This window comes from Colobus angolensis, unplaced genomic scaffold (genome assembly GCF_000951035.1).
Source record: "Colobus angolensis palliatus isolate OR3802 unplaced genomic scaffold, Cang.pa_1.0 Scaffold84, whole genome shotgun sequence".
In the NCBI taxonomy this organism is placed as follows: domain Eukaryota; kingdom Metazoa; phylum Chordata; class Mammalia; order Primates; family Cercopithecidae; genus Colobus; species Colobus angolensis.
The window spans coordinates 844,191-856,041 of record NW_012122265.1 but is presented as its reverse complement, the minus strand read 5'-3'; the positions used below and the strand labels follow the sequence as shown (position 1 = coordinate 856,041).

Sequence of the window (11,851 nt, the reverse complement as noted above, 5' to 3'; positions counted from 1 at the left end):
CATCCTGGCTAACATGGTGAAACACTATTTCTATAAAAATACAAAAAATTAGCCAGGCGAGGTGGCGGGCGCCTGTAGTCCCAGCTACTCAGTGGGGTGAGGCACAAGAATGGCGTGAACCCAGGAGGCAGAGCTTGCAGTGAGCTGAGATCACACCACTGCACTCCAGCCTCGGCGACAGAGCGAGACTCTGTCCCAAACAAAATGTCTACTCAAATGACCGATGCAGTCTCCCCACCGCTCGCCCTGTACCACGGCTCCTGAGCCTGGCTGAGGTGCAGCTACTACAGGACGGCACTCTCCGCAGAGACCTGCTATGCGTGTGCCCTTGGCTTTCCAAGTAAAACGTCAAAGCTGTAAGAAAGAAATGGCTCTGATTGGTCTTCTTCCTGTGTTTCTCGGTGAGCAAAGTGCTAACAGATTTTGCCAAGTCCAGTAAAGAACTTGTAAGAAACTGCAGGTCTGTATATGTAACTTCCACGAGGGCAGAGTCATTCCCCATGGGACTCCTGAATGTTCAGGGTGTGTTCCCCCAGGGAACACGCACCTAGAATGCCCCTGTGACAGGCTGGCAGGCACTCATGGGCGCTGAGCTCAGCCTCTCACTTAGGATGTCCTCCCCCTGCACTGAGACTGCAAGAGGCCTCTCGGGCACACTCAGGCACGCGACACGTGGCCCCACCCCTGTGGCGGCAGCTGGTGCCGCGGCGACCTCAGTGTCTCCTCAGTGGCCTCCAGCCCTTGGCCTGGCCCCCCAACCCTTCTCTCCATGGTATCTGCTATCCTCGTCCACTCCAACCTGTCTGCTCCATCAGGCCACCCTCAGGCTACAGGACCCAAGGCTCAGCATGGTGCCCATGCAGCACTCAGGCCACATCACCACCCTCCCCACCATGCCCAAGGTCTGGGTGCATGCCTGACCGCTGACCTTCTGACCCTCACCCACCTGATCCTGCCCACGCCTCCTGCCCCACTCCACAAGACCTCCCTGAAGGACACATGGGGGAGCTCACTCACTCTAGGTGAGCAAACGACACCTTTCTTGGGGACTCATGACTTGAGACCAGAGAAGCCAAGCCTCAGGCCTTCACTGTCAGAGGTGGAAGGCGCTCAACAAAAGCCATGGCCACACAAAAGACAGCCTGCCGAGGGCGTGGGCGCACAAGCTGGGAGAGGTAAGATGGGAAAGTGCTGGTCAGCAGGGAGCCCACCCTGGGGTTGGCTGTGGCACCCCTTCAGGAAGAGTTTCTGTTGCCTTTAACCAAGAATATGCTGACTCAAGCGCCTGGTGAAATAAAGCCACATGCATAACAATACAAAAAGCAAACCAAGTAGCTGGGGTCACAGAATCATACAGCATCCAAGGAGCGGTGCCCTCGTGGCCACCTGAAGCCAGGCCCTGCCACCCTGAAAAGCACTCGGGGTGACCCTACGGCCGCAGGGCCGCAGAACTTCCCTCCAAGGCAGGAGCAATGACAGCGGCCCCGGCCAGTCCCACGGAGCATGCCCAGATCCTGTCTGCAGAAGGCCCGGGGGAAAGCAGGCAGCCCCAGCCCCTCAGCAGCCCAGTGCCCGGCTGCCATGTGGAGCAGGAGCCCAGGGCCTGCCTCCCTGACCAGGCCCTGCCGACTCACGGCTCCCACACAGCTGCTTCACCCGCACACTCTCGGACGCCCAAGGCCTCAGCACGCCCACTCCGGGTATAGGCCTGGGGCTGTGAGAGGACACTTCCTCTTTCTGAGCTTCAGCCTCCTTGACTGCAAAGCTGGAAAATCCCATGTCCTCCCGGGGTCCACAGGATGGTGGACGACAGCCTCCAGCAGCGCCGTCTGAAAGGCTCCCCCGCCAGGATGGGGCTCACGGCAACACGGGAAAGTGGCGTTCTCCGCCCTCGATCCTGGGTCCTTGTGAACGCGAGGCCGGCCCACACGCCTCCCCACACAGCAGGAAATGTTTCCACTCCTGCCAACTCTGACCCTCTTACTCATACAGCAGAGTTCAGGCAGGACAAGCCCACTCTGCCCATATCCACCCCTGCTGGATGCGGTGGACGGCTCTGTGAACCCCCAGCCCCTGGGGCTCACACGCTGGCGCAGCCCCTCCCCGACACCTGCCTCTCACGGCACCTGAATACACATCACCAAATCGCTGCAAACCTCCACCCCTCGGTCTATGCCTATACCATGGGGATGACCGCTGGGCCTGGCCCGTGGAGTAGGCATGTGGATTAGTGAGACTGCACATGGGAGCCTAGATGAGGACACAGGCAGCCGGGACGCCAGGCAGGAGCTTCCCGTATTAGACAGGTGTTTCCAGGAAACACGTGTCTCAGTTGTGGGTGTCTGCAGAGCCTCCGTGCTACAAGGGCTTCAGCCAATGCCTGGCCACAGGATGAGCAGAGGTGGAGTCTTACTCATCCAGCCCCAGGAAGGGTCGCCATGGCCAAGGCACTCAGAGCCACAGCAGCCCCTGCGAGAGCCTCTCCTGGGCACCCTGAGAAGGCACACCACGGTGTCTTCACAATGGCCATCCCAAAGGTCACCTGGGGAGTGGGGAGAACCGAAGCCAAGGGCGCTTACCAAGTGCTGGTCATTGAGCAGGTGTACCACTCGGGACGTCCAGTCGCCCATGGGGACAAGATCAGGGGACGTCCTGTACAGGCGCAGCAAGCACAGGGCCGCGCTCTGCTTCACGCTGTCCATGGTGTCTCTGAAAGACAGACGGCAGAGTCACCCACAAGGGGCTGAGCACAGCACAGAGCTGCACGGAGCACCCCCCACAGCCAGCAGGAGATGCGGGGGTGGGGCTGGCACAGGGGCCAGGACTGCACTCAGGACCGTCTGCCAAGGGCCACCTAGGGGGCAGCAGCAGTGTTCTCAGCACGCATGGGCCCTGCTCCAAAGGTCTCCCTGCCAACCTTCTCACCACCAAAACCACCAGCTGACCACATGCAGCTCATGTTGCTCATTCGTTGTTTGAACAATAGCTCTCGTTATTGTTACAACTTAATCCACAATCACAACAGAAATGTGTGGAGGGCCCTGCAGTGCCATGGAGCTCCACATCTGCTTGGTGATCTTCCCCTGCCCCACACCCGCCCTCACCCCACCACGCCCCACCCTCAACAGTGGGCTGGGCCGCCCGTGCCTTCACCCCCGGAGCAAAGGGCTTTGGGTCCCTGCAGACACGGTGGGAAGGGAGCCGGCCATGGGCTCTCCTGCTCTGCTGCCAACACGCTTGTTCAGGCCACAGCCGTGTTCCATGCTCTGCTTATCCCCCTTCGCCCTCCCACCACCAGACTCTGCTAAGCAGCTGGGAAGGCAACAGGGAGCCGGGGGTGGATGCTGTGGAGACACAGCTGAAAAAGGGCCAGTCTCTTCTCCAAGCACTTAACAGAATCAGCTGGATCCACTGCTCCACATGGAAGGAAGAAAAGTGTAGAGACAACCCGTACCATTTACCTTCTGGCTTTTTTATTCCCAAATCTCCCCCATAGTATTCCAAAGAAAAATTACTTTGAGTAAAAAATTCCCCTTCTGGGTGCAAATGGCCCCTGAAAGGAGAAGTAAGCATTGTGTCCCTCTTCCGGCTCACCCCATCCTCACAAGATCAGCCCAGAGCAGGAACCGCACACACACCCTACTCTGCGTCCACGTGGATGTGTGGTTGAGGCCACGTCAGGGGTGTGTACCAGGCGCCGGCAGGGCCGTCCTTGCCAGGCAGCCTCAGGACCCCATGACTCGGCCCCTAGCAGTCCTTCAACAGAGAGGAACCAACCAGGTTCCCTGCTTGTGGCTATGGATGCCAACACAGGAGGGCGCCCAGCACGCCACGCTCCTCAGAGCAGGAGGACCCGCAAGGGCTGGCATCGGCTCACACAAGGGGAATGGGGGCCCCACCACTACTCTCCGGCGTCGGCTCACACAAGGGAGACCGAGGACCCCACCACTACTCTCTGGCGTCGGCTCACACAAGGGAGACCGAGGACCCCACGGCGACTCTGCACCTCCACGGTGGTTCTCTTTCCATCAACTCCATCCATCCCAGCAGAGACACCACCCCCATTCTTCTGCCTTGGCCGCTGCCCCCCATCCCTACCTCTGGCCCTAGGAATGACCTGACCTCCTCAGCAGCCACTGTCCTTCCATTTCTAGGTGACACACACACACCAACAGTCCTCCAACCACAGCACCTCCTTCCTGAGCATGGTTTTTTTTGTTTTTGTTTTTGTTTTTGAGACAGAATCTCTCTTTCACCAGGCTGGAATACAGCAGAGCACTCTTGGCTCACTGCAACCTCCACCTCCCAGATTCAAGCGATTCTCCTGCGCTCAGCCTCCCAAATAGCTGGGACTACAGGAGGGTGCCACCACGCCCAACTAATTTTTGCCTTTTTAGTAGAGACGGGGTTTCACCATGTTGGCCAAGATGGTCTCAAACTCCTGACCTCAGGTGATCTGCCCGTCTCGGCCTCCCAAAGTGCTGGGATTACAGGCATGAGCCACCATGCCTGGTTTTTTTTTTCTTTTTTTTTTTTTTGAGACAGAGTCTTACTCTGTTGCCCAGGCTGGCATGCAGTGGTGCGATCTCAGCTCACTGCAGCCTCCACCTCCTAGGTTCCAGCAATTCTCCTGCCTCAGCCTTCTGAGTAGCTGGGACTACAAGAGAGCACCACCACGCCCGACTAATTTTTGCAGTTTTAGTAGAGACGGGGTTTCGCCTGACATGTTGGCCAGGCTGGTTTCAAAACTCCTGACCTCAGGACCACCCACCTTGGCCTTTAGTAGAGACGGGGTTTCGCCTGACATGTTGGCCAGGCTGGTTTCAAAACTCCTGACCTCAGGACCACCCACCTTGGCCTTTCAAAGTGCTGGGATGACAGGCGTGAGCCACCGTGCCCAGCCTGAGCAGGTTACTTTGAGTCATCCACTACTTAGATGGATTTCAACAACTGGCCCTTTTCTTCAAGGAAGGTACCATGGGTACCATGTTACCTGAGCTCTCTGAGGTAGGAGAACCCTGCCTGTGACCTTCATCCCCATGGGGCCACTCAGGCACCACAACACGGGCCACCTGCTCCCTTCCAGCTGCAGATGCAATGCACAGGCCCCTGGAGACCCCTCCTCGCCCTGGCTCCTCTCTCCTCTGTCCCTGGCTCCTGCAGCAGGTTCTCGGTTCAGGAAACACCCCACTTCATCAATCTGCACGCGCTTCAGGGGTGGCCTTGTCTTGCATTCCACTCCTGCACAGACACCCACCAAGCACCTACTAGGGACCTGGTACTGTTCAAGATGCTGGGTATAAAGCGGCCACCGCAGTGGACAAAAACCTCAGAGCCTAGGGTGGGAACAGGTAACAAACAGGCAAGCAACAACCCTGGGGGCAGGAGGAGAGGGAGGGCCAGGAGGCCGTGGCCCTGAGGCAGAATCCACTGAACCTTCTGGCTGACTCCGATCCCCAGCCCCACCCACCCTCTCCTGCACCAGCGTCCTCTGGTTATTCAAGCCGCCTTCCTTCCATCTTGGACACCCTGTTTTCAGGGCACCCACCACGTGCTTTGCCACCTGTGACTGAATGGCCTGAGGAGCAACGGTGCCTTCAGGCACTGCACCTGCTCTCCTGGTTCTGCGGTTCTGCTCCTGTCCATCCTACTGCAGGGTTACCCATCTCTGAGCTCTTGTGCTTCTGAATATCTGTCTTCTCGGGATTGTGCTGCGGTCTCCCTGCCAGGCAGGCTCCTCCTTGCCTTGTAGCTGACAGAAGGCTGCCTCATTCTCTATTGTGGGATATCCTCCTTGCCTCACAGCTGACAAGAGGCTGCCTCGTTCTCTATTGTGGGGTGTCCTGTGTGGTGTGGGGTGCAGCACCCTGGTCTCTACCCACTCTAAACACCAAAAATGCCCCAAGACACGGCCCAGTTCCCTCACAAAGCCAATGTGGCCCAGCTAAGATGCCGGGTCTAGGCCTGTTTCTCTCATGCCTTCCCACCACCTTCTCTCCGGTTCTCACTGTGTAGTCTGCGTGGATGTCCACCCCATCTCCTGTGGTCTGAGGCCCAGCTCAGCTGGGTGGCACCATGTGGGCAGGGCGTCAGTTTCCCAACTCCACAGGGTATCCTGGAACACGCCGGTGGGGGCCCTGCCTGTGGCACAGACACCCCGGGGCTGCTTTAAGCTCTTCCAGAGCTGGTGACTCAGCCCCACAAGGCTTCTCTCCAAATTAACAAGGGACGGAAGAGACGGCCAAGGGCACTTCGGTGTGGTGCTCGGCTTCTCCGCATGAAGCCCTTGAGAAAGGGCGCGAGGAGGAGCTGCCCCGAGATGTTCTACCCGGTGCCCTGTGGGGCTGAAGCCTCTCCTTGGTTTGGCCGGCAGGGTTTGGGCATTCTTCTTTGATTTGTTTTGAATCTCAGTGGTACTGGAGAGGGAAACTCTGACTGCACTTTACTTGAAATCTAAACTTGTAATTCTCTTTTTGTTTTGGAGACAGGATCTCGCTCTGTCGCCCAGGCTGGAGAGCAGTGGCATGAACACAGCTCACTGCAGCCTTGACCTCCTGGGCTCAAGCAATCCTCCTGCCTCAGCCTACGGAGTAGCTGGGACGACAGGAGCACACCACCACACCTGGCTAATTTTTTTTAAACTATTTGTAGGGATGGGATCTCCCTGTGCTGTCCAGGCTGGTCTTGAACTCCTGGGCTGAAGTGATTCTTCCACCTTGGCCTCCCACAGTGCTGGGATCAGAGGCATGAGCCACCACGCCCAGCCTAAACTTGTAATTCTGGATCCGACCTTACGCTACATCTCATCTCCCATAAGATGGGAAGAGTAAAACATTTCCTGGGCTAAGCAGCTCCATATTTGATGCATTGGGCATGAAAGCAGCACATCTTCGGCAGGAGCCCGGCACATACCCAGCTACGAGGACCTTAGGGATCTCCCCGGCGAAGGCCTCGGCCATCTCCCGGCTGCCCACGCTGGCGATGCAGTGCAGGGCCAGGCCCATGAAGGTGGGGTTACGGCTGGCCAGGTCATTCTTGATGGCGTTGTTGATCAGGCGGATCAGCTCACTGTTTGAGTTCACCAACACAGAGATGAAAAGGTAGCCCTGCATTCCAAAAGACAGGAGAAGAGAAACCTCGTGACAATCCAACTCCGCCTGTGGCCCCGAGTCACCCAACAAGCAGTGACACACAGACGCAGAAGCAGCCCCAGCACCACCCATGCACCCAGGGCACTGCTGTGGGAGCTGCGGCTCTCAGGACTCGGCACGTCTGTTCCGGTGGAACCGGGATGCCCCTGCTACGACGCTCTCATGCCGCAGCGTTCCTGTGGGGCACACCTGACTAGGATGCCATGAGCCAGATGCCAACAGGAACTGGACCCCCCAGTCCCACTCACTCCACTGTGGGCCACGCGTCTGAGTGTTCCGGGCACCACACTAGCCTCGACTTAAGATGGGAGGGAACCTTCACTGACAGGCTGATTTTAGCTACAGTGGTTTCCAGAAACCCAGCTGCCTGTTCCCTCCCACTCTTTAATCTGCCTGTGTCACAGCCTCACGCCGCCCCCTCCCCCCACCCCCACCGACCCAGGGCAAACCCCAGTCCCGTGTCACTGCCACTTCTTCCCAGCCATCCTCACAGGTCACACCTTCCCCACCCAGGGGGAAACAGTGGTTTTCTCCAGACCCAATCCATCACTGACCACCCAGGTTAAAGATGTGCCCAGCCTCCCACAGCTCCCTCCCACAGGAAGGTGCCACCAGGGAGCTCCCGACCTTCCAAACACCACTGCCCCTTCAGCCCTGCTCTCGCAGCCCAGGCCACTGCCAGGCACCACCTGCTCTGCTCGCCCTGCTCCTCCCGCCCTCAGCCCCCCAGTTAACTTTCCCTCCCTCCAGCCTCAGCTCAACGCACCCACCCCCACTCCCTCTCTCAAATCCTTTCAAATTCTACGTCTGTGGAGCCATGCGACACCCATCTCCCTCAGGACAAGGGCAGGGCCCAAGTTCTAGTACCTGTGCCTCTGTCCTCGAGGCTAATCCCCCATGTCCCCCAATACTACTTGGTGCACCACAGGCACTCCACAAATGCTTGTTGAATAAATACCAATACTTATTAAAACCCGAGACATCTAGAGTCTCTCTTAATTTCCCTAAGTTTAATTTTTTGACAAATGGAAGAAAATGTTACTCTATACCACCAGGGAAAACACAAAAATAATGTGACTACAAGAGACCACACAGCTCAACTTGCAGAGCCCATGAAGGTTTCAAAAGCAGACTGACAGGACACCGTGCATCAGCCTGGCAAGGGCTGGGGAGATGGTGGACCGAGCACCCTCCACAGAGTGACAGGACACTGTGCGTGGCGGGAGAGATGGTGGACCAAGCACCCTCTGCACCAAGACCCAGCCATGTGCATCCAGTGCCTACTGCAGAAACAAAGTGGTCCAAGGGGCCACGGGACGGGTCTACTCCAGACCGTGTGTCAACAAGGCACTGTGGCAGGGACACATCCCTCCTCTGGAGGCCGACCTCATGGGCACAGGGCACCAACCACATTAAACGCTGGGCCACGTGCACCGCTCTCCAGACCAACCAGGAAGTCCTGAAACTCGCCGGAAGGGAGGTTTCGAAGAAAGGAGGAAGAGAAGGCATGGCCACCTCACCAGGAGAACCGCATGCAGGAGGAGGAACACTGTGAGGGCATGGGGCTTCCTGAAGAGCACCCAGATGAGGCGGAAAGAGGGCCCTCAAGGTGTTCGCAGCAGGTGCTAACACGGACTGGGCATGGGTCTCCATCTGCAGCAGACCCACGTGGCTCATGTCAGCTGTGGGCAGAGAAGAAAGCAGCGACCCTACGCAGGCACGGGGCCTCAGTCCTGCCAGGCACAGGCCGTCCTCCACCGCCTCCACCTGCAGCGATACTCACGATCTGCTTTTCCGTGTATCTGTTTGAACTCAGCAGGTTCACAGCCTCCATGTGTCCAAAGTCAATGTCATGACCAAGGAGAAAGATGAAGAGCAACTTGCAGACGTACTTTTTTTTACTATAGCCATCAAGAGCCTTGTCACCTACAGGAAAGGTGGGGAAGAAGTTTTATTCCAGGCGGGCAGAGGCAGGGGAGAGGGGAGAGCAGAGGGCAGTGCAGCAGAACAGCAGGCAGAATGCACAGGCCTCCAGCAGAGGGCAGCCGGGCCCAGGCATGTGCGGCTGCAAACGCTGCTGAGCATGGATAACCTTTCTAACCTCCTGGTACTCATCAGAATCCAAGTTTTTTATTTCCCTTTCAAAACCAGGCACCAGAACACCTGGCAAGAAGAGTTCTGCCCTCCCAGGACAACCCTGGGCAGGTGCAGCCCAGCTGGCCCTCACAGGGCCTCACTCCGACCAGCCAAAATCCCACAGAGGGCCCTGCTGTGACGGAACTTGCAAACCCTGCCTTCAACCATCAAGCTTGTCTTTGAAATCAGTTTATTAATTTGGGCAGATGAACAGTCTAAATTATCAGCCACTTCACAGCCATTCTAGGGCAAATCAGCTAGTCATGAAAACAAGGCCCACACGCGATGGCCCCTAGGGCTTCTGTTTCTCTGCCTCATCCCAGTTTGCCTGAGTCCCTCACAAAGGATCACGGTAGAGCAGGTTCAAAACATGTAACTGGCAGAGTATAAAATTCCAAAATATAAAACCGACCCTTAAAGGGCCGTTCTCGGCCGGGCGCGGTGGCTCACGCCTGTAATCCCAGCACTTTGGGAGGTCAAGGCGGGCAGATAACCTGAGGTCAGGAGTTCGAGACCAGCTTGGCCAACATGGTGAAACCCCATCTCTACTAAAAATACAAAAAATTAGCCAGGTGTGGTGGTGGGTGCCTGTAATCCCAGCTACTCGGGAGGCTGAGGCAGGAGAATTGCTTGAACCAGGAGGTGGAGGTGGCAGTGAGCCGAGATCGTGCCACTGCACTCCAGCCTGGGCAACAGAGTGAGACCTCGTCTGTTTTAAAAAAAAAAAAAAAAAAAAAAAGGGCCGCTCTGCATTCCTATCCCACCTGAGAGGTGAGGGAGGGCCCCTCAGAGCCAGCCTCCAGCAGGCTGTGGAGGCGAGCGGGAAAGGCGGCCTCGAGGCCGGGTCTCACGGAGACTCTGCTGCCACAGCGTGAAGGAACGCAGACTGGGAAGACAGCCCAACCACGCCAGCTGCTCTGGCCCCCTTCTTGTGAAGGGCTGGGGCGCTTACACCTCCATGGACAACCTCTCAGGCTGTGTAGAATACAGACCAGCCACTTTCCTGGGGAACAGTGCATCGCCAGTCAGCCAGTCAGCTGGACGCTGGACTCCGAGGAGCTCATGAGAAGTCCGTTCGTTGTCAGTAGCAAATTAACATCATTTAACAGACCAGACAATATAAATAAAAGCAGACCCAACCCGGTTCCAGCCTCCCTTACCATATCCCTTAACCTCTCTGAGCCCAACTTCCTTAGCAGGTTATTATAAAAATGAAACAGCAAAGCAGACACGGAGCGTCAGGGGTCTGGGGCAACATAAGGTCACAACACAGGTTCATGAGCACCATCTTTCACAGATGATAAAATGTGACAAAATGTCTACCTCAGAATGACTGCAACCTGCCTCTTTTTTTTTTTTTTTTTTTTTGAGACAGTCTCACTCTGTCACCCAGGCTGGAGTACAGTGGTGCAATCTTGGCTCACTGCAACCTCCGCCTCCCAGGTTCAAGTGATTCTTGTGCCTCTGCCTCCCGAGTGGCTGGGATTACAGGCACGCGCCACCACACCCGGCTAATTTTTGTATTTTTAGTAGAGACAGGGTTTTAACATGTTGGTCAGGCTGGTCTCAAACTCCTAACCTGGTGATCTGCCCACCTCGGCTGGGATTACAGGCATGAGCCACCGCGCCTGGCCTGGTATTTTTTTATAACAAAATATCAAGCTGAGTAAGATAAACTGGAGAGTGAGTCAGGAACCAGAGCCTCAAGGCTTTCTCTTGACCTGAAAGTTGGGAAGAGGGACAGAGACCCGACTGGTCACCAGCCATCTGGTCACCAGCCAGAGGCGCTGCTGGCTCCACTCTCTCCAACCCCCACAGCCTGCACGGGGCTCACACTCTCGGAGGCAGGGTGGGACTCCTTCCACTTCCTCACCAACGCACACCAGCCCCAACAACAGTGTGTGGTACAAGGCAGTTGCTCCGTTTTTGCCTTTTACATCAATGAATTAATAATCAAGCAAACTAATGGTAAAAGGAACAACAGGCTGCCCAAGTGAAAGAAAAACTGAAGTGTTTTGTCTTGAGACAAGGTCTCGCTCTGCCACCCAGGCTGCAGTGCAGTGGCATGACCACGGCTCACTGCAGCCTCAACCTCCTAGGCTCAAGTGATCCTCCCACTTCAGTCTCCCGAGTAGCCGGGACCACAGGCATGTGCCACCATGCACGGCTAATTTTTGTACTTTTAGTAGAGATTTTTAGGGTTTCACCATGTTGCTCAGGCTGGTCTTGAACTCCTGAGCTTAAGTGATCTGCCTGCCTTGGCCTCCCAAAGTGCTAGGATTATAGGCATGAGCCACCGCGCCCGGCCTAGTTAGCAAATTAATGTGCACTACCTGGGAAACTCCTGGAGCCGATCGATAATAAGAAATGACCAGCCAGGTGCCATGGCTCTCGCCTGTAATCCCACCATTTTTGGGAGGATTCACTCGAGGTGGGTGAGTTCACCTGAGGCCATGAATTCGTGATCAGCATGGGAAACATAACGAGACCCCATCTCTACAACAAGTTTTTTGTTGTTGTTTTTTTTTTTTGAGACGGAGTCTCACTCTGTCGCCCAGGCTGGA

At 56.4% G+C, this 11,851-nt stretch overlaps 1 protein-coding gene across 1 annotated transcript in view; it reads right to left on the bottom strand.

Moving 5' to 3' along the window:
* AP2A2 (adaptor-related protein complex 2, alpha 2 subunit) overlaps positions 1 to 11,851 on the bottom strand; it is a 76,346-nt gene that overhangs the window by 38,243 nt on the left and 26,252 nt on the right. The window contains exons 3-5 of the mRNA XM_011930041.1: positions 8,935 to 9,077; positions 6,913 to 7,106; positions 2,580 to 2,709 (exon numbers count right to left, since the gene is read on the bottom strand). Of these exons, the coding sequence (XP_011785431.1) occupies positions 2,580 to 2,709; positions 6,913 to 7,106; positions 8,935 to 9,077 (467 nt within the window). The remainder of the gene's footprint in view (positions 1 to 2,579; positions 2,710 to 6,912; positions 7,107 to 8,934; positions 9,078 to 11,851) is intronic.